Source organism: Mustela nigripes, chromosome 13 (assembly GCF_022355385.1).
Source record: "Mustela nigripes isolate SB6536 chromosome 13, MUSNIG.SB6536, whole genome shotgun sequence".
Taxonomy (NCBI): domain Eukaryota; kingdom Metazoa; phylum Chordata; class Mammalia; order Carnivora; family Mustelidae; genus Mustela; species Mustela nigripes.
The window spans coordinates 110701180-110727965 of NC_081569.1; the positions used below are offsets into that span (position 1 = coordinate 110701180).

Genomic DNA, 26786 nt, shown 5'->3' on the forward strand with positions numbered 1-26786 from the left:
TTATTTATTTGGTGGAGAGAGACAATGAGAGAGAGAGGGAACACAAGCAGGGGGAGTGTGAGAGGCAGAAGCAGGGAGCCGAGCAGAGAGCCTGATGGGAGCCTGATGTGGGACTCAGTCCCAGGATCGTGGGACCATGACCTCAGCAGAAGGCGGATGCTTAACAACTGAGCCACTCAGGCACCCCCTCCATTTACTTATTGGTAGGGTAAGCACTAATGTCATCATATTATTTTATGGATGTTTTGTAGTTTTTCCCCCTCTTTCTTCCTCTCTTGCTATATTCCTTTGTAATTGATGATTTTACTTGGTAGTATTCTTTGATTTCTGTTCTCTTTATCTTTTGTGCATCTACTGTTGGTTCTTGTTTTGTGGTTACCGTGAGAGTTACATGAAATAACTTATAACAGTCTATTTTAAGCTGATTACATCCTAACTTGGATCATTCAAATAAACCTCTACCCTTTTACCCTCTCCGCACATTTTATGTTTTGATGTCACAATTATATCTTTTTATGTTGTATAGGGGTTAACAAATAATTGTAATTATAGTTTGTCTTTTAACTTTAATACCAGAATGAAATGATTAAAACACTACCATATTACAGTACTGTAGTATTCTGAATTTGGTTATATACTTTACTACTATGTTTTATATTTTTTATATGTTTTCATGTTACTAAATAGTATCTTTTCATTTCAACTTAAAGAAATTTCTTTAAGCATTTCTTATAAGGCTGTTCTGGTGGTGATGTCCTCCCTCAACTTCTGGTACTCTTGGAAATTATTTATCTCTACTTCATTTTTGAAGGACAGCTTTGTCTGATAAAGTGTTCTTGGTTGGTAGTATTTTTCTTACAGCACTTTGAATATATTATTCTGACTTGTAAGATTTCTCCTGAGAAAGCACTGATAGCCTCATGGAGGTTCCCTTGTATGTAAGATTTTTTTTTTTCTCTTGCTGCTTGTAAAATTTTCTGTCTTTGATTTTAGATAGTTTTATTATAATGTGCCTTAGAGAAGATTTGGTGGGAGATTGAAACTTTTCAGGGACTTTCAGGCTGCATGAACTTAGATGTCCACATCTCTCACCAGATTTGGGAAGTCATATCTTTAAATAAGTTTTCTGCCCCTTTCTCCTCTTATCCTTCTGGGACTCCAATAATTATAGATTGTTCCTCTTATGGAATCCCATAATTCATAGTCTTTTTCACTTTCTAAAATTTTTCTTCTTGCTCCTTTGAATAATTTCAAATGACCTGCTTCAGATTCACTAATTTTTTCTGCTACTTGGTCAGATCTATTGTTGAAGCTCTCTGTTGAATTCTTCAGTTTAGTTATTGTATTTTCCAGCTCTAGAATTGCTTTTCTTTTCTTTCTTTTTTTTTTATGGTTTCTTTTTCATTGTTGAACCTCCTGCTTTTGTTCATATATTGTTTTCCTAATTTTGTTTAGTTGCCTATCTGTATTATCCAGTAGTTACCAAAGTCCTTTAAAAGGATTGTTCTGAATTCTTTCTTAAATAGTTAATGATCCTGTTTAAAATTTTTTATTTTTTTTAGATCTTTATTTCTAAAGGTTTGTTTTTTAGAGCTTTATTAGTTTGTTTTGGTGGTGTCATGTTTACTTGATTCTTCATAATCCTCATATTCTTATGTTGGTAATTTGCTCATTTGAGGAAGCAGTTTCTTTTCCAGCCTCTGTAGGTTTGCTTTGGCAGGGAAAGAAAGATCTTCACCATGGAGCTCAGGGGAGGGTTCTGTAGGCAGCTGCTAGCAGTTTCTGGCAAACAGTGCTTGCTCTGAGGGTCTCTAGTTGGGTGGGGCCAATGTCTGTGCTCTGACATTGGTTAGGGTAACTGCCACTGTTTTGTAGTCAGGTGGGTCTGATGGCTGGACTTTGCATTCAAGCATAACCACTGGTTTGTATCTGTATCCAGGCAGAGCTACTTGCTGGGCTTTGCAGTCGCACATGGTTGGAGGTTGCAGTTTATGTTTCCTGGCAGGGTGGTATTGCTGGTGCACTCTGCGATTGGGCAAGGCCACATGCTGAACTCCGAATTTGCCTCTAGTCGATTGGAGTCTCCAATCTGCACCCCGTGGCTTGATGGTGCCACTGGCTGGGACTCTACATCCAATTAAGGCCATTCACAGGGCTTTGCAAACAGATGGGAACTCAGGCTGTGCTTCTTGATCAGATGGGGCTATAGGCTGTACCCCAAGCTGGGTGAGGCTGCTGGCTAGGCTCTACGATTGAGGAGGCTACTGGCTGTGCTTTGCTATTAGTGCCTCTTGCTGGGCTTCCTAGTTGGGAAGGACTGCCAGCAGTACCCCACAGTTGGATGGGACTAGAGGCTGTGCTCCATGGTCAGGCAGGGTTACCTTCTGGCCTCACTGATCTGGTAGAGACAGGCTATATTGTGATTAGGTGGGGTGACTGGCTATGCATTCTGTCTGGGTGAGTCTACAAGCTATTCCCAGCAGCTGGATGGGACTATAGGCTGTCTGTGCTGCTGGATAGAGCTGTCAGGTTGAGCTCCAGAACTGACCAGGGGCTCTGGCTGGGCAAGCCTGTGAGGCAGGGCTGGAAGCTATGCTCGACAGCAGGGGGTGCTGCTACTGGGGTTGGCACCCTACCTGAACGGAACTGTAGAATGGGTTCTGTGGTGCCTGAAATCACTGGCCAGGATTCCCAGTCAGGAGCTGCTGGAAGCTGTGGAGGCTCTACTTAGCAGTTTGACGGGATACTGACTTGCTTCACTGCATAGGCAGGCCAAAGAATGTGTATGCTACCCAGGGCTACCTGGTATCTTTGGTCAGGCTTCCCTGTTGGGTGGGGCTGGAGACTATGCCCAGCAGTTAGGTGTGGCCAGTGACTTGTTTCGCTAGTACAGTGGGCGATAGGATGTGCTGCATAGGCCTAGCAGCTTAGGGCAGGCTTCCTGCAGTGGGGCTGGAGGCTATGCTCAGCATTTGATCAGGGCTGCTGACTTCCTTCTTGTGTAGGTGGGGCTCCTCACTGACGTATCCCTTTCACTGGGGACCCAAACAAAGCAGAACTGCCATTGAAGCTCCCTGGCCAGTTGGAGGCACTGACTCAGCTCCGCACATAATTGGATCCAGGATCAGGAATCTGTTCAGGCCCCACAACTAACAGGAATACAGTTGGCCAAGATCTGTACACTTGTTGCTATGAGTGGCTTCTATCTGTGACTGATTCTCCCAGTAGTCTCCATGAGGCATTTCTTTTTTTTTTTTTTTTTTAAGTTTTTATTTATTTGACAGAGAGAGATCACAAGTAGGCAGAGAGGCAAGCAGAGAGAGAGAGAGAGAGAGAGAAGAGAAGAGAAGAGGAAGCAGTCTCCCCCCGCTAGCAGAGCGCCCGATGTGGGACTTGGTCCCAGGACCCTGAGATCATAACCTGAGCTGAAGGCAGAGGCTCAACCCTCTGAGCCACCCAGGCTGCCCTCTGTGAGGCATTTCTTAAGTGGAGCTCCCAGGAGACATCAGGGATGCTAGGGAAGCTTGATGTCCACCTCGCATTCTTCCTTTTCTCACTGGAGAAACTGTAGGACCGGGGGAGCCCCTTGTGTAACATTGCTCTGTCTTGGAGGAGGAGCAATGCAGTCAAAGTGAAACTGCTCCTCTTACCTTATTCTAATGAGGTTTTTCTCAGTTTTTGTGGGCCAATTGGGATCTTCACAAATATCTTGTCTATAGATAGTTGTTAGTTGCCCTTTCCCTGAAGGGGACTAAAGTTGGGAACCACCTATTTTGCCATCTCTCTAGTGTCTGTCTCCTGATTCCAGTCTTATTAAACCATTGTGTCATGTATTTTTTCTGGGTTTTCAGTTGTTTCAGGCCTTATGGTAAATTTAATCTCTTTGTTAATTCATCTTGGCCAGAATATGTTCTCTATCTTTTGCATAGTAAGTATGATTTGAAACAAACAAACAAACAAAAAAAAAAACCCCTCAAATCCCAAATATTCAGATAATGTCCTTGTAGACTGACTCTTTTCTGGATGGGTTTTGGAAAGAATAGTCCTTATTGTGTAATTTTTTTTACATTGGCTTCTCCGTTGCTTTTATCTACAGTTTATCCACAGTTGGATTACATTATTGCATATTATAGTGTTATATAAATTACTAGTTCATGTATGTTTTATTAAAATTAGATTGGATTTAGTACTTAATGGAAATCTGCTGAAATGATTTTATGCTCCTTTTTCTTGCCTATTTTACACTAATACTTCTCCATCAATATATGGAGAAATGAGATGAGAAGGAGAACCTAGACTTATCTTTGTATTGTCTGAAATTTTCTGTCATTAAGATATGTTCTGGAAAAGGACATTCTTGTCCTATGGCATATTGCTGTCAGAATAAATCCCAAGAGGTAGTAGTTTTATTCTGTTTTCAAATTATTTCCTAGAATTCAGCCATCTAATTCAGAAAGAGATAAAGAGCCAAATTTTAAAAACTACATACCAGGAAATGCCTCATTTATGAATGTATGCACATTTGAGCTTATGAATGGGGTAATTGTGCACCTAACAACTCTATTTATTTTATCATTATTCACTTTGTATGTATACAAATGAAGGCTTTGTAATTCAAATTTTGTAGCCTGGGATACTCATGATTAGAGAATGGTTATTTTTCATGCTGTTGTTCAATGTTAATGCATACAATTACAGAATACCTCATTTACTCTGGTAGTGCTGTACCAAGAGTTTCTTTACTAAACAGGTATTCTGAAGTGGTATAGGTAAGTAATAGTTAATTTGATTTCCTCTACTATATAAAAAGTGTTCAAAAAGGTATAAAAAATCTCTATTGGAGTCTTTGCATCAAAGGACTGAATTGACATCTGAATTTAAGTGCTGCCAAGTATATTTTAAAAATTGTTTCCTTTGGGACACCTGGGTGGCTCCTGATTCCAGTCAGGTGGAATCTGCCTTCAGCTCAGGTCATGATCCCAGGGTTCTGAGATGAAGACCTACATCAGGCTCCCTGCTCAGTGGGGAGCCTACTTCTCCCTCTGCCTCTCTCTCTCTCTCTGACAAATAAAACAAATAAAATCTTTTTAAAAAGATAAAGTAAATAAAAATAAAAATTATTTCCTTAAAATGATTGTGATAAGGATAACCCCAGATATTTTGAAATTACAGCTCATCTCTAAAATGACTGAGCACAGATACAATAGTCCTGATAGTGTACTGCCAAAATTATGCTAAGTACTTTTATAGATTTTGTAAGAAAACAGCCATTGTTGAATCTTCACAATAATTATGCAAATGTATAGATACAGAAGGATGGATGGATAGATGGATATGTGTATGTGTGTTAGTTTTCTATTGCTGCTATAGCAAATACCACAATCTTTATGGTTCAGAACAATAGTGATTTATTCTCTTACAGTTTGGGAGACAGAAATCTGAAATGAGTTTTACTAAGCCCAAACCAAAATGTCAGCAGGGCCATATTTCCTCTAGGAAGCCCTAGGGGAGAATCTGTTTTCTTGCTTTTTCCAGCTTCTAAAGTTGCATTCCTTGTATGTGTTGCTCATGACCCCATGCTCCATCTTTAAAGCTAATAGCCACACCATCGTCTCTTCTGCAGTAGAATTTCCCTCTGCCTCCCGCTTATAAGAACCTTTGTGATTACAGTTAGGGCCCACCTGGCTAATCCAAGACTATCTCCCTCATCTCAATATCCTTAACCTAATTAATCACATATTTAAAGTTTCTTTTGCCATATAAGGTAGCATTTATAGGTTCCAGGATTGGGATGTAAATGTCTTTTATGGCCATAATGGAGTACAGAATATTGCCACAGTCATATAAAAATAAAACATGTTAGAAACAAGTCTTGTTTGGAAGTTGTACAGATAGGTTAATAATATAAACAAGAGATCCTGGAGTTCCTGTGCTATGTTCCAACATTTTATTTTATTGACTGATATTTTTTATTTCTGATAGAAACAAACAGGACATTAATCTTCAGCTTTTCCCCCCAATATACTTCATCTCCTAGTCTTGTCTACTATTCTATAAAACCAATACTTAGTAATCTAAGGTCATAAGTTCATGAATTAGAGCATCGATGTACATAGCCTAATATTGTGATTAATTCAGAAGTAATTTGTATTTGCTATTTGAACACAGGCACATGTTCAGATACATGCTTTCTTGTTTCCCTTCAGCCTTTTTGTCAGCCTTACCTTCACCTTTACTGCTCTTGACACTAATGAAGAACTGATCACTTTGCTACTGGTGGTGTTTTTCTAAGTAATATGATGAGAGTTTTTAGGACACAGTTCTTTTTTTTTTTTTTTTAATTTTTTTTTTCAGTGTTCCAAGCTTCATTACTTATGTACCACACCCAGTGCTCAATGCAATGTGTGCCCTCCATAATACCCACCATCAGGCTCACCGATCCCACCACCCTCCTCCCCTCTAAACCCTTCAGTTTGTTTCTCAGAGTTCACAATCTCTCGTGATTTGGCCCCCCCTCCAATTTCCCCCAACTCACTTCTCCTCTCCTTCTCCCAATGTCCTCCATGTTATTCCTTATGCTCCACAAGTAACTGAAACCATATGATAATTGACTCTCTCTGCTTGACCTATTTCACTCAGCATAATCTCCTCCAGTCCCATCCATATTGATACGAAAGTTGTATAATTCATCCTTTCTGATGGAGGCATAATACTCCATTGAATACATGGACCATATCTTCTTTATCTATTCATCTGTTGAAGGGCATCTTGCCTCTTTCTACAGGTTAGCGACTGTGGCCATTGCTGCTATGAACATTGGTGTACAGTTGGCCCTTCTTTGCACTATATCTTTATCTTTGGGGTAAATACCCAGTAGTGCAATTGCAGGGTCATAGGGTAGCTCTATTTTTAATCTCTTAAGGAATCTTTGCATTGTTTTCCAAAGTGGCTTCACCAACTTGCATTCCCACCAATAGTCTAAGAGGGTTCCCTTTTCTCCATATCCTCTCCAACACTTGTTGTTCCTGTCTTGTTGATTTGGGCAATTCTAACTGGAATAAGGTGGTATCTCAATGTGGTTTTGATTTGAATCTCCCTTGTGACTAATGATGATGAACATGTTTTCATGTGTCTGTTAGCCATTTGTATGTGTTCATTGGAGAAGTGTCTTTTCATGTCTTCTGCCCATTTTTTGACATGATTATCTGTTTTGTGTGTGTTGAATTTGAGGACTTCTTTATAGATCTTGGATATCAGCCCTTTGTCTCTAGTGTCATTTGCAAATACCTTCTCCCATTCTGTGGGTTGCCTCTTTGTTTTGCTGACTGTTTCCTTTGCTGTGCAGAAGCTTTTGATCTTGATGATGCCCCAGACGTTCATTTTTGCTTTTGTTTCCTTTGCCTTTGGAGACGTATCTTGAAAGAAGTTGCTGTGGCCGATGTCAAAGAGGTTACTGTGTTCTCCTCTAAGATTTTGATAGATGCCTCATGTTGAAATCTTTTATCCATTTTGAGTTTATCTTTGTGTATGGTGTAAGAGAATGGTCAAGTTTCATTCTTCTATACATAGCTGTCCCAATTTTCCCAGCACCATTTATTGAAGAAGACTGTCTTTTTTCCACTGTATATTTTCTCCTGCTTTGTCAAAGATTAGTTGACCATAGAGTTGCAGGTCAATATCTGGGCTCTCTACTCTGTTCCACTGGTCAATGTGTCTGTTTTTGTGCAAGTACCATGCTATCTTCATGATCACAGCTTTGTAGTAAAGCTTGAAATCAGGCAACATGATGCCCCCAGTTTTGTTTTTCTTTTTCAACATTTCCTTAGCAATTTGGGGTCTCTTCTGGTTTCATACAAATTTTAGGATTGTTTGTTCTAGCTCTTTGAAAACTATTGGTGGAATTTTGATTGGGATGGCTTTGAAAGTATAGATTGCTTTAGGCAGTATAGACATTTTAACAATGTTTATTCTTCCGATCCATGAGCATGGAATACTTTTCCATCTTTTTGTTTCATGAGTGTTCTCATGAATTTCTTTCTTTCATGAGTGTTCTGTAGTTCCTTGAGTACAGATCCCATACCTGTTTGGTTAGGTTTATTCCCAGGTATCTTATGGTTCTTGGTGCTGTCATAAATGGAACTGATTTCCCTTTCTATATTTAATAATACCTATTCTCCTGAAGCTGTTTCATAAAATGGAAAGAGAAGGAAAACTTTCAGACTCTTTCTGTGAAGCCAGCATTACCCTGATCCCCAACCAGGCAAAGACCCATCAAAAAGGAGAATTTCAGATATCCCTGATGAGTATGGATACCAAGATTCTCAACAAGATCCTAGCTAATAGGAGAATCCAACAGTACATTAAAAAGATTATCTACCATGACCAGGTGGGATTTATCCCTGGGATGCAAGTGTGGTTCAACATTTACAAATCAATCAATGTGATAGAACAAATCAGTAAGAGGACACAGTTCTAAAGATTCCTTTATTCCTAGAAGATCTTAGATCTCTGCGCTGGATTATTTTTTTCTGTTTTTGTTCAGTATCATTCCATTATTTATGCCTTATCCTACACCTTTGGAGAGAAAATTTTATTTTGTACTTCTAATCTATGGTTTCTGACTTTTAGAGTTACTGATAAGTATGTTATAGCAAAGTAAGCATTAATCTTGTTGCATTATTTATAAGCTAAATATTTACATTTTCTTTTTCTAACTACAGGATACCAGAAGGCCCCGTTGATCAGGGGCCAGCTTCAGGAAGGGTTCGTGCTTTAGAAGAACAACTTTTGAAGGCCAAAGAACAGATTGAAAATTATAAGAAGCAAACTAGAAATGGTAGGTGATGATACGGCATTTTTCCTCTTTAATATATTGATATTACCACAATTAAAAATTTTCTTTATCAAAATGTTGGGAATATTGATACTATTTATTCTTTGACTGCAGGTCTGGGGAAAGATCATGAAATCCTAAGGAGGAGGATTGAAAATGGAGCTAAAGAGCTCTGGTTTTTTCTACAGAGTGAATTGAAGAAATTAAAGAATTTAGAAGGAAGTGTACTCCAAAGACATGCAGATGAATTTCTGTCAGATTTGGGACATCACGAAAGGTGCTGTTCTTTTTTTACATTTAATTTGGGCTTTGATAAAGATTATAATCTAAGAATATAAACTGGGACTTTTGTTAATTTCTCTACCATAGTTAGGAGAAGAGTACCTGAGGTTTCAAGGACAGTAATTCCCAAATGTACTTCATCGACTAAAACATATCACTGGAAAAGATTTAAAATGTATTTCTAGAAATCTTTATGTAAACCCTAAGTAAACTCTGAAGGTAGAGTGTCAGCCAATAATACATTAAAATATCTTCCTATGAATTTCCTTGATACATAATAAATAATTGGAGTATGTAGTTTTTACATTACAGTACATTAGAACTCATACTGAGGCTGGCAGTTAGGTTTCTAATTCAAACATTAAAAACTTTAAAATAGCACCTTTTTAGGATTTCTAATTAAAGGTTAACAGGTTTTTGATAAAAGTTTACAATCTTTTAATTATTTTTCTACTTAGTTGCTAGAAAGAAGAATCTGAAATTTCCTGTTAAATTTACTTCTCCTGTTTACACATTCCTCAAAATATGCAGTTTCTCTTCCATAGAAAAGAAAACATTTTGGTACTGGTGTATTCATGCAGAACACAATGTATCTGAGAATCATTATAAATAAAATGAAATCTGTCCTTAGGCCTATTATATATACAAGTCTATATTCCCAGTAGGATTCTGATGGCAATTACTGTCTCATTAGTGAACAGTAAAAGAAAAATTGTTGTATTAACACAACCTACCACTGTGAAGAAGAAAAGAATGACTCCACAACCAAAAATTCATATATATTAACATCATTAGCAATACTGTATGAATTTTGAAATACTGTTTTGCTGTTTTAAGTGAAATTACAAATAAAATGCATCGGTTTATTGGAATCATTTTAGCCTTAATCTACAGAAGTAAGCATAAATTTCAAGAGGTATTCAGCAGTCCCTTTGAAAGTTTTAGCCATACTTAGACCATTAGACCAAGTGCTGACTAATTCCTTCCTTATTTCTTCTCTACAATTCTGGGCATCATGATTCTGCTAATTGGAGCTGTATATGCTTCTGTGCTTTGCTTATTGAGGAAAATGTAGATCTGAAGAGGATTTGAGTTGGCTAGACTATGTGGTATTTAAAGGAGAATTTTGAATTCTTAGTGTTTAATTTTAAAGTTTGAATGATTAAAGTACTTGAAAATTTAATCTTCAGGTCTTTTCATTAAAATTATTATTTAAAGAATTATTTTGTGCATATATTTTGTGACTATGTAGAAATGGAAAAATATGTATAAATGTAAGAAGTATTGGGCCCAAAGTTGAATTAAATGAATGTTAAATTTTTGGTAAATTGAATTTTATTTTAAATATGTTATGATTCCTGATACTACCTTTTAGTATCAGTTAAATAATAGTAATATTTCACTAAAAACAAAAATGTCACCTTCCCAACCCCAGTCCTTGTCAGTCATTAGGGCTGTTTCCTGTACCTATAATTTTGCCATTTCTAGAACTTTGTGTAAATGCAATCATTATGTTATGTAGCTTTTGAGTGTGGTTTCTTTCACTCGGCTTATGTGTCTGAGAGTCACCCATGTTGTTTTGTATATTCATAGTTCATTCTTTTTATTGCTGAGTAATATCCCACTGTATAGATATACCACCGATAGTTTATCCGTTCACTATTTGAAGGACATATGGGTTGTTTACTTGTTTCTGGTGATTATGTGTAAAGCCACTATAAACATTAACATGCATGTTTTTGCAGAAACATGTTTTCATTGCTTTTGGATTAAATATCTAGAGCAGGCTTTGTGAGTCATATGTTGAGTGTCTCTTTAATTTATAAGATACTATTAGATACTATTAGATTTTCAAGTGATGATTTCATTCTAGCAATTGCATATTACCACACTTCATAGTAATACAGTCAAATTTACCTGCTGCTTTTGACATCATTGAGCATGAGTTGATTGTGGCCTCTTTGAAATAGTGAGAAGGAGATTAAGTTAAGAGTGATTATTTTTGTCATAGTGATTTTATTATATGTGTAGTAGTGTAGGTTCAGTGCTTGGCCTTCTTACTATACATATCTTTCCCTCAACCTCTGGGGATAGCATGGAAAATTCTGCCTTAGCATCATCTTAAGTTGCCCAGAGACATACTTAACTTAATCACTGTTGCTTTGGTTCTTTTTGCATTTCTTATATATTGCCAGACACCAGTGTTTATGAAATAGTTCCTGGAGCTACTTCTTTCTGATTGTAGATTATAGCAATTATTAATCTTCAAACTGAAGGAGAAGGAGGGCTTACAGGGCTGAGGGACTCTTCCTCAATTCAGTTCACTGAAATTATTAAGAAATCATCTGGTGAAGCAGCAATCTCATTGCTTGGGCCTGGTCTGCATCATCTCATTATCAGTAATATATATAAAGCAGCTTTGGTAAGACTGACATGAAGTGTTTCCCAATGATAAATGATACTTATAGCTAATTGTGCTGATTGACTGATGCTGTGTATAGGGGATTGTGTAGCAAAGGAAAGGACTTCGACGCAGATAAGGGGTGAAATATCTGGTTATAGGGAAGATTAGTAGGTTAATAGCTTATAGATTTATTTGATCAGAATTGCTGATCATAGCTATTATAGCACAATAGCTTGTGTTTTCACTCACTTTATAGGGTAGATGCCACTAGTCTTTGAATGGTCAAGGAGTTGATATTTTCATTCTTGAAAAGTTTTATGAACCTTCAAAGCTGTTCTTTGTTTTTTATTTCATGCACACACACACACACATATACGCAAAAAGGAATGAAGGAAGACCTTAAGTTCTTTGAGATGTGACCTGATTGAGACTTATTTTAAACTGGGATGTAGATACTCTTCATACACAAGGTAAAAGCTCTGAAACAGCTCTGAGACATTGTAGTGTAAATAGTAATGTCTAGTCTGTTCAGGCTGCTATGACAAAATACCTAAGATGGCATAGCTTGTAAACAACAGAAACATTTCTCACAGTTATGGAGCCAGGGAAGTCCAAGATCAAGTCCAGATTTGGTGTCTGGTGAGAACCCGCTTTCTTTATCATGGACAGCGCCTCTCACTGTGTCCTCACATGGTAGAAGGGGCTAGGGAGTTCTGTGGGGTCTTTTATAAGAGCACTAATCCCATTCATAAGCGTTCTACCCTCATGACCTAAGCATCTCCCAAAGATCCAACTTTGTGGCATAGTCCATATTTGTGAATAAAGTTTTATTAGAAAATAGGCACATGCATTCATTTACTTATTGTCTATGGCAGCTTTCCTGCGACAACAGCAAAAGAGGCCCACAGATCCTGAAACATTTACTCTCTGGCCCTTTACGGAAAAATGTTTGCTGAACTTTGCTTTGGACCATTGTTTAACAGTTACGTCAGAATTTTCCTCTCATCTTTTATTCCAACATAGTGTTTATGTATGAAGAGATAATTTAGGAGGGGCAAAGAAATGACAGAACAAAAATGTAGTATCCAAGTACTGGCACCAACTTATTTCTCTCCCTTATGGTACTTTACCTGTTTCTTTGCTATGAGTTTCTACTTCCCCTGAAGTCTATAGTGCTCTTTGTTGGAAAATAAGTACAGCTGACTGGCCTGGGGGAAAACAATATGTTTCTGTCAACAGTGAAAATTTACTGTAGGAATGAGTCTTGAATGTTACAGACTAATTGTTGAATTTCAAAAAAAAAAGAAAAGAAAAGCAAAGAAAAAGAAAAGAGAAAAATCTGCGAGATAGATATAAAATGTAACAATGACGTCAAATTTGCCTTTATAAATATGTTTTAAGAACAAAAGCCAAACATACTTTAAGATGTAAAGGAAGCTATGATGAAAATGTTTCATCAAACTGAGAACATGGATAGAAATTATTTAAAAAATTAAAAGAACCAAAAAAAAAAGAAGGAAAATAAAGGATGAGAACCAGTGTCAGTGTGAACATCAATCTTCATGAAGAATTTGATTCTCGTCTTATAATTTTGTGTAATCCTATAATGAAGTACAAATAAGTTAGATTTCCAAATGTTTGTTTTATAGGTCTATAATGACGGATCTATACTACCTCAGTCAAACAGATGGAGCGGGTGATTGGCGGGAAAAAGAGGCCAAAGATCTGACAGAGCTGGTCCAGCGGAGAATAACATATCTTCAGGTGAGAAAATTAGGTAAAGAAATAAAATCATAATAAGACTAAGAGTTGCTGTTGGTTTTCGTCTTTCTGGCCATTTTTATTTTCCTGAAGTATTTACTCGTTTTACGTATTTATTCAGAAAGATCCTATGTTATGTCTTCAGTGCAATACAAAGATGGCTAAAACAAAGCCCCTGCCTTAAAGGAGCTACGTCTTACACACACACACATACACACACACACACACCCCACAATGCAAAGTAGGTAGTGGTACATTTTATGTGAGACATACAGATGAAATGCTCATTGGAGGAAGATGTCAGAAATAGCTTTGTGGAAAAGGTATTTGAATTGAGCTGAAAAGGACAGTTGGGTAGGATTTAGACACATAGAAATTGAAAGGAGTGTACTAACTGGAGCATGTGGTATTGATGAAGTTCTAGAACCTAGGTGAGGTTCGGTGGGCTTAGGTCCGGAGCCGATGACCAAGAAAGAATTCTTGAGACATCTTTGGTGCAAAATGGTGGTTTATTAAAGCACGGGGACAGGACCTGTGGGGAGGAAGAGCTGCTGCCCAGGGTTGTGAGGGATGGCAGGTTATGTACCTTGCCTTTGGGGGAAGGTGAGGGGAAGGGAGGTTTCAATGGAGTTTTCATATGTTAAGAGGGCCTACAAGGCACCTGCCTGGTTACCAGAGCCCTTGCAGCTTGATCAAGGTTGTCTTTAGACCAGCCATTAACATCAAGATAGTTGGGAGACTTTTTGGTGGGATGTCACAGTCCTGATATCAATCGTCTTTGTTAGTGAGATTTAGGATATTTGTAAGCCAAGGGACACTCCTGTCTTGCAGGATTGTGATCTCTGCAAGTTAACTATTGGTTTCTCCTTTATGGCAGTCAGGGGTGCCTGAGGAATGCTACACATATTACTGAGGGGGAGCGGGTGGAGAGGGGGTGCAAGGTGCCAGCTTTTGCTTTGTCCTCAGCCAGCCTTCTGCTCCCTCATCAGTATGAATAATGGTCCATAGTTGGGAAAGAACAGGACAGAAACCCATTGAATAATGGGATATTTTAACTTGTCTGGAGTTTTGGTTTGCGTAAACAGGTAGTATAAAATAAGCTAGAAAAGGTAATTTTGGGAGCCAGGTTGCAGAGGTCCTTGGGTGCAGGTTAAGGTTTTTGGTGCATAAGCAGCAAGTGATTGCTAAAAGATTTTGTTTCATAAGCATCATTATAACAAAAAACAGCCACAAGTCCCAGGCCCTTTTAAATCTATTCTCTTCACTTTTTGGGTTTTCTTCTAGCTCTTTTTAATATGCATACCCAATCTTACATATTTGTTACAATTAATTTACTTTTTAAATTTTGTTTTTTTGCTTAATATGCCCTAAGCTTTTTTCCATTTTGGAGTCACAACCTGCTTTTGAAAGATTTTTACACCTAAGAGCAGCATGATGAGGATGCTGCTGTTAATCTGTATTATTTTGGCTGCACTGGATTAGTATTGGAAGAGAATAGAAACAAAGAGACCATTTAGGAGGTGAGGACCACCCCGCAGGTGAGAAATACGGAGGTATGTGGCAGTTTGCATCAGAAGTGAAGAGACAAAGTTGAGACTGGGAAGTAGAACTGATAGGCCTTTCCAAGTGTGTGCAAGAGCTGAAGTGACAGGATTATAGGTGCATTGTTATCTGACAGGGAACTTAAAGAAAGAATAGCCTTGGGATAAGCAATGAATTAGTGCAAGTAACTTCAAAATGCTGCAAGTTGAAAACCATGCCTATCCTTTTCTAATACTATTGCTGGTATACTTTCTGTATAGTCACTCTGCTTTCCTTCTAAGGTTTAAGTGTCTTGTAACAAAAGCAAAATAATAGCCAGTGACCTACTTCTCTATATTTCAAGGTGCACATTTTCCTACACTTAAATAGGAAAAAATAGAAAATCAAGTGTTTAAAGAGATCATTAAAAACCAAACTGATTTTGGCATGCTATCTTGGTCTCATACTCCCATGACCATTCATCAGAGGTGTCTGCAGAATGAGAAACCCTTGCCTCCTGTGGGGAAGAGGTAATTATCTCCTATCAACTAGAACCTCATTAGGTGAACTATAAACAGCTGGTGGTGCAGAACTATCAACCTCATTTAAAATGGAAATAACTACAGTTCCTGAGTTTCTTCCATTTCCACATATTCATTAGATTTTTACTCAACAAATGTTATATTTAAACTATGATTTGGTCATAGTTCAGCTCCACATACTATAACAAGTACCTGCCACCTGCTTTAGTTTAATTTTTTCCTCTTGGCCAAGTGCTTTTACTTATACTGCAGATTTGATCCTCTGTGTGCTAGTTTTGTGGTTCTGTGTTAAGAATTTCACTTGTAAATCATGCTAATAATTTAAAACCATGTTGACTTTTTCAGTCTTTTAAACTATAGCACAACAGTATTTCAGTTGGACCTTACTTTCAGTTTCAAATATTGCTGTTTAACAGATGCTTACTTCCCTCCTTTTCTTTTTTTTTTTCCACTGAAAAAGAAGTGGTTTTGAAAATTCAAAGGATGAGGAAAATCTCAGTAGGAAAAACATATTTCAGAAAAATAGTTTTCTTTAATTATTTAATGTATTCATGTTTTTTGCCATTTAGTCCAAAAGTTCTTTGAAGTCAGGAATTATATTTTTAACATATTATTTGTTAGAGATAAATAATGCTAGTCATTTACTCTTTACCTTCTTTGGATGGAGGTGACTAAGAGTCTTTACTCCCATTCCAACAAAATTAAACACATATTTTTGTAAGGAATGCTTCCTCCAACTGGAACTTCTATTCTCAGCTTAGAAAATCACAAGCTACTTTAAAAAGAATGATTTGTTACTGGTCTAACTAAATGGATTAGAGAGTGTAATCATGAGGTGAGCTATTTATACTCATTTTTATAAAAGTGATTACATTTCTTTCCTGTTACAACTTTTCTTGGTATGCAAATGTATTGCTGTTCCCAAACCATTACTTTAAGTGAAATATTGTAAAAAGGCTATTTAAGTAACTTAAATTCTGAAAGACTTCAGCAGGCTTAGAGTAGTATACTAGAAAATAAATCTGTAAAGGGAGATAAAGGAAAAAATTCTTTGACCTTTGATACCTATAGTCTACATAAAAATAAGCAGTTCATATAACTTAATGGAGATTTTAGAAGACATTCCTACTTTGGCCTCTCAGGCAGCAGTTGTATAAAGAATGATAATAATGTGTAGCTAACTAGGAGGGGAAAGATAAAATAAAGAAAATGTTTTTAATAGTTTAAATCTATTCAGGAGATTTTAGTCACTTAAATATCTTATTGTATTCCCAATAAATAAATCAGATGATTTTATAATTTCAGTGATTGCTTTGGACAGTTGAAAACATTTTCAGCTTTGCTAGATTTTTACTCATTCTGATGAAATTTATTATCAGTTCTCATTATCACCAATAAGCAGTTTTCTAAACTCTGATTTATTTAAGGTATAATGCAAGACCTGGTCAAAGAAAACAACCTGGATTAAACCCTTGTCTTAATGTACAGTAAATTTCATTTTAAGTCTAAACCTTTTTGCAACTCTTCAAACCTTTGAGTTGAGCAAATATTATTATGTCTCCTGAAAATCATGCTTGACTTAGTCATGTAGCCTAGTCAAATTTAGTCTCAGTTTTAGATTTTCGTTCATTTATTCTATACCTTGGTTTTACTTGGGAGAAGCAATTTCATGAAAGCTACTAGAAAGTAAAAATATACATACGTCAACTAGACATCAATGGGACAAAGTTCCATGGTTGTCTTAGTTAAAATTATTTTCTCTTTCGAGTTGAAGGGCTTATGGTGTAGTATAAAAAAGCTCTAGTTAGTTAACATAGGTGTCATATTAATATGAGAAAGATTTTTTAAAACATCACTCCTTAGTTGAGGTATGTAAGAGAATGCATGTGAGGTTCTTACCATCTATTACCTAGAAAAAAACTAAGCAACTGATGACATTCTAGATGCTGCTGCCCCAAACCATTTGATCTTTGAGGATAGAAACACCTAATAAAGATTTTATCCTCCTTACTTTTTTTAATATAAGTTGGACTTAAATTAGATTTTGTTTGATTTAGGTATATCAGTCTAGCACCTACTTTTTTTGAACATTATTCCATTTCCTCAGTGGTTTTCTACTTCTGGAAATATATGCCTCTGTTTTTCCTAAGAAATGGCAAATTTCACTATAGTTTGACTCTGCTCTAGGTTATAACATACACAGTGTTGTTATAGAAACAATTTTCCAAATCTTAAAACAGGTATGGTTTCCACATAGGTATAGTGTTATAATTGGGGATTTTGACCCCAACTACCAACTCCCAGGCCAGAGGTTCATTTTCCATAGTCTTGGTCTCAATTCCAGCAAGGCAAGAACTGGGGAGTAGCAACGTTCCCATGAAAGGAAGAGGGAGGCTACTGACCAGAACTGGATTCAGATTTGGGGGCTGGACTTGAAACCTCTACAGTTTTTGACACTTTTTATAAAAAGGAATACAAATACACTTAAATATGAAAGTAAATAGTGACAGTTGAGATTCTCATTATTTGCATCAATTATGTTCTATAAAGTCACCAAAAACACTAAATTAGTGAACCTCTGCTCCTGGGTGCCTGTGAATCTCTCTGGTCAGAACTTTTTGTCAACCAATTAATATATGATCTTGTGTTATGTATGTTTCTGTTTAAAAATATTTTGTATAATACATGTTGTTGATTCATTAACATTTAACTCATGACTTAAAGCACTGCGAGTCAGACTTGAATGAAGCTTATGTAACACACATATTTTTTCAGTGAGGGATATCACAGCTTTCCTGTGCTTAAGAATGCAGACAGCACTTCAGCACAATGCTTAGGGGAGATTTTAAACAGCCAAGTTGTGCACAAATGCACAAAAATGCAAAAAACATGGCATTGTATAGACTGCAAAAAGGATGCTTTTTCATAGTATGACAGCTAAAACAAGAAGACAAAATGCTACCTTGTTTGACCTCAGCTGAGAACTGTGTGCTTTGGGCAGCTCATATTTTCACTGCATTGCATGTGCCCACAAATGACCCTGAGAACACCTCAAGTATTGATTTTGAGATTGCAAGCAAATTTTAGCTAGTAGGCAAATTTGCAAATATGGAATCTATGACTAGTGAGGATCACTTATTTATAACGAAGAAAAGAAATACCAACAAATTACGTATTTTGTAAGGGTAACGTATACTATGACAACAATACTCCAGAAATATTGGAAGTCTTATTAATTGCCTGGCACTGTTTATAATACTGTTTCCCCATGTGTCTTAGCTTCATACTCTTTATGATTTATAAGATTTTCTATAAAGTGAATTTACAATGATTTTGTAATATTTTCTGTAAAGGGAATGGAAAGATTGAATCTATCTTTCTCTAACATGGTTGATGCAAAAAGTTGTTTTTTATTTTGGAGGTTTTTTTAAAAAATATATTTTATTTTTATTTATTTATTTTTAAAGATTTTATTTATTCATTGACACAGAGAGATCACAAGTAGGCAGAGAGGCAGGCAGAGAGAGAGAGAGGAGGAAGTAGGCTCTCCGCGGAGCAGAGAACCCGATGCGGGACTCGATCCCAGGACCCCGAGATCATGACCTGAGCCGAAGGCAGCGGCTCAACCCACTGAGCCACCCAGGCGCCCCCAAAAATATATTTTATTTATTTATTTATTTGAGAGAGAGAGACAGATAGCGGAAGAGAGCACCACTGGGGAGGAGAGGGAGAAGCAAGCTCCCCACTAAGCAGGGAGCCTGATGTGAGACTTCATCCCAGGACCCCAGGATCATGACCTGAGCCAGAGATGCTTAACTGACTGAGCCACCCAGGGACCTAAAAAAAGTTGTTTTTTATTTGTTATTATTTGTAACTTAAAGTTTTCAACTTTGCATATTTCATATCTGTGGTACTATTATAAGCTTGTGCCATACAAACAAAGGAGTTCATATAAATTCTATTTCATGTGATACCATAAAAGGAAAAAAAGAATAATACATATAATTGTTTAGCTATATTTTGAATTGCATACACTACATTTTTGAGGATATTAATGACAGAAGAGAACTTCTGTGTTGACTAGGCATTATTGAGAACTGACTCCCAATTCTCTGATTCCCTGACACTTCCTATGCTGGGTGCAATAGGACCTATCGAATTGTAGTATATACCCTTGCCCTGTATCTACTATGTTACAAAAATAACTGCACCAAAGTAATCCTGAACCACATAAATATATCCCTGTAGATCTAGACTAAATGAATCCCCAGCTTAATTTTCCCAAACAGGATCCCAGAAATGCTGAAAGTTACCTCATTGCCACTTAATACTGACACCAACACCAGGAAAATGAGATGGAAGGGAATTCCAAGTGGGACAAGACAACCGTCTTAACTCATTGTGGTCAAAGTTTATAATTTTTACAAAAATTTATGGCCAGGTGAACGCATTACATAACCCCTCCTCCTCCCAGGGCCTTTGAAGAGACCTGTTCAAATGAGGGTCCCTTCAGCTTACATTTCAGTAAACACACTCTGCCCCTAAGGAAGCCCTTTTCACTGAACTAGAAGGTAATTTTATTTCCTTTAGACATAAGATTACCTAAGAACCACTGTAATTAGGAAGCTTGAAATAGAGAAAGACATATGGCAAAATTAGATGAAAAGTATAGATGCTGAGAATTTAAGATTGAGTGGGTTCTGTCTCAAGGACATAGATAACAAAGAAAAACTAGGTTGCCTCCAGTTAAAATTTCACCCTATTTATAAAGCAGCTTTCTGACTAGGACCTTCCCTGTCCTTCAATCCCTCAAGTATGCAGCACTTTCTCAAACTGACCAGACTATAATTGATTATCAGCTGCTGTTCACTGCCAACAGCCTTTGGGTAAGACTGCCATGCTCTAGGCGTTAAGTCCTGGTTACTATAGACAATAACGGTATCTGTTCAGTAAGCCTCACTACCCACTCTTCTTGTGCTCCCACCGCCACCCCTCCTCGCCCATTGCTTAACTCAGGGCAGAATACTGACTAAGAATCTAAGACCAGATAAGTCTTAGATGTGAGTCAGTAAAAAGTCATAAAAGCATACAACTATGTCTCTGCAATCAATTAAAATATATAGATATGCTCTGACACTAGAAAATGGTGTGTTCTCATATTGCTTACAGTACTGTAGTAGCTGTATTAAACACTGCTTGAATTGTCTGTATGGAATGCCATCATATATGGGACCTACCTAAGCCAAAAATGCCAGTTGTGATAAATATTTATCAGGGGGATAAATACTGTGTGATTTGTGCAGCTCATAGCACTTTAAAAACCCATCTGAGAAAGGTTAGTACTGATTTTATTTTCTCTATGGAGAATTGAGACATTTAGGTCATTACATTGGTGTTATACTGGGTTCAAGGTCTGGATCAGTCATTTGAAAATAGATAATAAAACATCCAAATAGCTCGAGGTCTCATCCAAGTCATTTAATTGGAAGGTGAAAGGGAAGAGATATTTCTTCTTAATCATATGCTACATTAAAGGAAGTTGTGAGGATGAATAATGTCTGTAAGCTGCCCCTTCTATACACTTTCTGTACTGCTAGGTTGTAAGCAAAACTCTTATGAGGCAGGTGTTGTTATATTCAATATGTAGGAGAATAAATTGAGGCCTAGAGAAGTTTGTGTAACTTGCCTAGTAAATGGTAAGGGGAAGAGGCAGAGTCTTAACTGCAAGTCGTTAGAGTCACCATTAACAAGTGCTTTGAGGAGTCAATATTTTGTTTATTTTTGTTTTGTTTTATTTTCCCAGTGCTTTGTTGAAGGTGACTAACTGAATATAAGCTTTAGGGCTGCTTTTAATATTGGCTGGGCTGGGGAAGCCACATCCTCTTTCGCATCTGCCCATCATTAGCAACATAAGACCTTGCTGCAGAAATCTTTTTTTTTTTTTTTTTAAAGATTTTATTTATTCATTTGACAGAGATCACAAGTAGGCAGAGAGGCAGGCAGAGAGAGAGGAGGAAGCAGGCTTCCCGCCGAGCAGAGAGCCCGATGCGGGGCTCGATCCCAGGACCCTGGGATCATGACCCGAGCCGAAGGCAGAGGCTTAACCCACTGAGCCACCCAGGTGCCCCCAGAAATCTTAAACAATTAGATTTCTCATGTACCTAGTAAACAGAGGAAAATGAATATAACTTTTAAATAACTGAATGAGTAGAACCATAAAATATGAAGTTTCTAGAAGTGGCTTTGCCTATATATATTGTTTCTACCTCTTAAGATGACTTCTTTGTCATTATAAGAGATTTTCAGTTGTGAAAACACTTAGAAATTTGCAAAAGTCAGTAGAGAATGTAGACTTTTTTCAGTAATGAACAAGTCTGAAGAGAAAAGAGAGAGACGTAATATTATAATATGGAAATCCTATGGAAAGTATGTTCAAAAAGTCATTATCTTTGCCTTTAATTGTAACAGAAGTCATGAGAAGTGATTTTCTTTCTTTGGACTATAGGAAGTTTAACTTAATGCTGTTAGAATGTAGAATGATATGCTAAGTAGATTAAAATTCAGATAGATGTGTAAATAGAAAGCCTGATTTTTCACAGAAGAAATGTTAAACATATTCTGAGCCCACATCGGGCTCTCTGCTCAGCAGGGAGGCTGCTTCCTCTTTCTCTCTCTGCCTGCCTCTCTGCCTACATGTGATCTCTGTCTGTCAAATAAATAAATAAAATCTTAAAAAAAAAAAAGAAATGAATATTACTTGTTCCTATCTAGTTGTTCCATATACAGTAGAGGTATCCTTCAAGTTTATCTATGGATGAGGTAAATGTTCTCTTCAGAAAGAGGAGTCAAGATTTTAGCAGCTGAGACATTAGGAAAATACCACTAGTAGTTTAAGTAGAAAGTAATGTGGGCATTGGATCCTAGGTTTATTGAAGAACTAAATCTGTGTATCCCATTAATGGTAAAAGATGTCATAATTTGCAGCAAATCAGAATACAAAGCAGAATAAGACATAGGTTCCAATATTCTTAAGGAACATGTATTCCTATCCATCTGGTCTAATGTCTTTCCTTTTGCCAGCCTGTTTTTACAGATTTTACTGGCCTAGACCAGAAGTCAACAAACTACCACCTCAAGCCAAATCCAGCTCAGCTGTTTTTGTAAAATTTTATTGGAAAAAAGCCATGCATATTTTTTTAAAATATTGTCTATGGTTATTTTCAGGCTGTGTGACAAAGTTAAATAATTGTGGCAGATTATCTGGCCTGCAAAGCTAAACCTATTTACTGTATGGTCCTTTATAGGAAAAGTTTGTTAATTGTGGCCTAGATCGTAATAGAAATAATTCTTAAATGTTTAGCTTCTATTTTCCTTTGCTTCCTTCTCCTGTTCCATCAGCTATATATGAGCTCCTAATCTGTATTTGAGATACCAGCTTTCTGGGCATGTGCCTTTGTCTTCCCCATACTGAAGTTCCTACTCCAATTGGTTATTTTTTCCATTTATGAATGAGTTGAAGGGTTTTTACTGGTTAGATCATGGAACTAGATATGAAGTATACATAGGTTCTCAAGAATATACTCTACTCTGTTAAAGACCTTGGCCATGTTCACTTTCGATCATTATTAGCCAAAAGGCTGAGAAGCAGTCACTTTAGATCATTAAGAGCACAGTGATCTCCTTAAGATATAGTAAGGAACACTGTTAATGATTGTGAAGCTTTCAGATGCAAAATGATGTCTGCTTAAATATTGGGGCCACATCTTGATTTATTCTGAATGATCTCAGGTTCTACTAGAGAGCCATTGAAGTATCTAAGCTTTTTATTTTACTTTATCTTTGATTTCGTATACGTTCGAGGTAGGAAGGAATGAGAGTTAGTAGCATTTTTTTTTTCTAAGTTCATAATTTTCTTCTGTCTTAACTCTATAGCCAAGTTCTTCTGGTATATTTCGGATTTTGTTGTCATGCTATCACAAGAGGCTGTAATAGCCAGAAAGACTAAGAGGCAGATAGGGGCGCCTGGGTGGTTCAGTGGGTTAAGCCTCTGACTCTTGATTTTGGTTTAGGTCATGATCTCAGGGTCATGAGTGCAAGCCCTGCATGGAGCTCCGCAGAGCTCTGCACTGGGCATGGAGCCCTGCAGAGCTTCGCACTGGGCATGGAGCCTGCCCCCTCTGCCGCTTCTCCCTTCCCCTCCTTGCGTGCACTCTCCCTCTTAAAAAAAAAGTGATGCAGGTAGAAAAAGAAGCACTTAGAGATTTCAATGTGGAAAAGTAGGGAGTCACTGACTGCATCTGAATGGATAAAGACAGGTCTTAATTTTTACCATTGCTTGTTACTGTTTTCTCTGAACTGTTTCATATCTTCCCCAGAGCTATGGCACCTTCTTTTTAATTCCTCTTTCTTTCCATTGGTATAACCATTGTTTATTATAAGGCAAGATGTATAAAAACCAACCATCTATAAAAACCAACACTTTTATATGCGTACACCTCATCATTTCTTTTATCAAATTGAAGCATATCAGAGATTATCTGGGATTGTTGGAAGAATTCTGGTTACTATTCCACCAGTAAAATAGCCCTGTAGCTCTTTGGACATTTCCTTTGCTCAGAGGTTGGTGGTTTTTTGTTTGTTTGCTTGTGTGGACAGGTTTTTCAATTATTTGTTTTATTTTGAATTTTGGTATAAATCCTCTTCCCCTGGAGTGATTAAAGTGGCTGTACTTGCTGGGTTTGGAAAGTGTCAGGGCTAGTAGAGGAGACCATACCTTGAAGCTGCAGGTATTGTCAGAAATCAAGAGAGTTGGTTTTCAGAAACCCAATGAGAGAGCTGCTTATGATTAAAGGGTTAGGGGGAAGATAGATACTATGTTTGACTTGCAACCAAAAGACCTAGTGCCCTGCCCTTTTTACGTGTAGAATGGGTGAAAAAGGAAATAAAGCTGTGCTCTAAGAAAAAGCTTTTAAATATAAGGAGTTTTGCCTGTGTTCAAAGCCTGCATCCCATAAAGGCTTTGAATAATCTTTTAAATGTTCACTATTAGAGGTCTTTTCTTCAAACAGTTGTTATATTTTCCTTTTACATAAGAAGATACAGTACCACAGTGTTCTCAAGATTCAAATTATATTGAAAAAAAGGTTGGTTTGTCATTTTTAAAAGAAACTTAAATGAGCAAATGCCTCTGGAGCCACCAAGTCATTAGTTTTCCAATAAATAAGTAGCATTATAGAAGTAAGTTAAATGTGCATTAAATGAGACTATGTTGGGCTAAAATATAGGCTTCTGTTTCTGGATAAGATAGAGTAAACACATTATACCCTATTCCTCCTGCTAAGTACCAAGAAAAAGAATCCTGTACAATGTGGATCTTCTATATTTGTTTATTTGCTTGTTTTATTCCTATATATCCCAGTTGGACGTGCTAGAGACTCCTCCTCCAACCAAAAAATACTAATGGATAAAGCATAAAAAAGGTCTCATTTTTTATTACATCTATCCTGTTCCAGGCAAACGTCATGAAAGCAGTTGCCCCCTGCCCTTCGCAGTCCCATTGCTGTGGAGCTTGAGTACCTAGCCCTGTCCACCATACCTGCCTTTCAGTAATGAGGGCACCCCTGCCTCTCCCAGCTGGTGTTACAACCTCAGAGCCATTGGACAAAACCTGTCTGCCATCATCACACTGCAATAATGAGGCAGTTCCTATTCTCACCACCACTAGAGTGGATGGAGGGTTATAGAGAAGAGGGAGTTAGAGAACAGGATTTTTCAAATCTGTGTTTGAAATCCTATGCAGACCTCTGAACATCACATGCATTTAACTAATGAAAATTGATGCACAAAAAGGTTTGAGAACTGAACTCTGGTATGATATACTACCTAGGCTTCACAATGGCTCTTGGTTACCCCACAAGTGGGTAGAACAAAATAACACTGAAAAAGTTTTAACTATTAAATTGACGTTTGAGCTACAGCCAGTACAAGTGAGCTAGGAATCTGTGTAGTTTGCTTCCTACCAAAATAGATAATAGAAAGCAGAATCTCATAACATAATATTCACCATATACTAAGAACTAGGTAAATCTTAATTCAAATGACAAAAGGTAATCAGCTATAGATAGTACACTGAAATGACACAGATGTTGGAATTACCTGATAAGTATTTTAAAGAAGAAATAATAATAAAAGTCCTCCAGTAGTAATTACAGCCTGAAAACAAATGAAAAAATAGAAAGCCTGGGTGAAGAAATAGATGATATAATGAAAAAACAAATGTAAAATTTTAGAACTGAAAAATGCAGTAACCTAAGTAAAAAACTGGTTCTTGGTAAGATAGCTGTAACAGAGGAAGGAATCAGTGCACTTGAAGTTAGAACAATGGAAATTATCCAGTCTGACAACAGAGAGAATAAAGATTGAAAAAAAAAAAAAGTAAACAGAGCCTCAGGGACCTATGGGACAATAACAACAGCAACAAAAATTTATGTTTGTTATCTTTGAAGTCCAAGGAGAGAAGTTTAAGTAAGAGTGAGGGATTGAAGAAATGACTGAAAACTTCCCAAATTTGGCAAGCCAACAAGTTCAAGAAGTCGAGCAAATTCCCAATAGGAAAAACCCAAAGTAATCCATTTCCAGCCACTTTATATGTAACTTGCTGAAAACCAAAGGCAAAAATTCTTGAAAGCAGCTAGAGAGAAGCAATGCATTACATAGAGGGGAACCATTTGAATAACAGTCAAAATTTCTCATTAGAAAATATGGAGGCCAGAGAGAAGTAGTAAGATATTTTTTAAGTGCCAGAAGAAAAGAACTGGCAACCTAGATTTCTTCATCCAGAGAAAATATAATGAGGTGAAATAAAAACATTTTCAAATGAAGGAAAGCTGGAAGAATTCATTGCCAGCGGTCTTGGTTTTAAAAAAAGAAATTCTTCAGATGGGAAGAAAATAATGACAGAAGGAAACTTGCAATGTCAGGAATGAAGAAAATGTAAATGAAAGAGTAGACCTGGGATAATTGATTAGTCTTCTCCACTTAAGTTTTTAAAAATGCTTGGTGATGGAAAGCAAAATTTATAACATTTTCTGATGTAGTTTTCAATGTATGTAAGGTAATCTTAAAGACAATTATATCGTAAAAGGGGAGAGAGTAAAGGTAGTGAGGTTTCTGCATTCCACTTGAAATGCTGAAATGTTGATATGAGCAGACTAATAAATTATATGTGTGTGTATATATAGATGAATCAAAATTGAATACTGAGAGTTCAGATTATGCACAGGAAAGCAGGAATGGATGTTGGATTTGAAAATGCTTTTGCTTTATGAATTGGTATAATCATGGAGATTTTCTTCTTTAAACTGTTAATGTGATAGATTACATCAAATGTATTTTGAATACTTAACCAACTTTGCATTCCTTGAATAAACCCCATTTGGTCATG

The 26786-nt window shown here is 37.0% G+C and overlaps 1 protein-coding gene across 2 annotated transcripts in view; it reads left to right on the forward strand.

Annotated features, from left to right (window-relative positions):
- FUT8 (fucosyltransferase 8) overlaps positions 1 to 26786 on the forward strand; it is a 194694-nt gene that overhangs the window by 95689 nt on the left and 72219 nt on the right. For both annotated transcript variants that reach the window (XM_059373408.1, XM_059373407.1), the window contains exons 2-4: positions 8721 to 8836; positions 8948 to 9110; positions 13169 to 13283. In XM_059373408.1, coding sequence (XP_059229391.1) covers positions 13176 to 13283 — 108 coding nt within the window. In that variant the 5' untranslated portion in view covers positions 8721 to 8836; positions 8948 to 9110; positions 13169 to 13175. The remainder of the gene's footprint in view (positions 1 to 8720; positions 8837 to 8947; positions 9111 to 13168; positions 13284 to 26786) is intronic.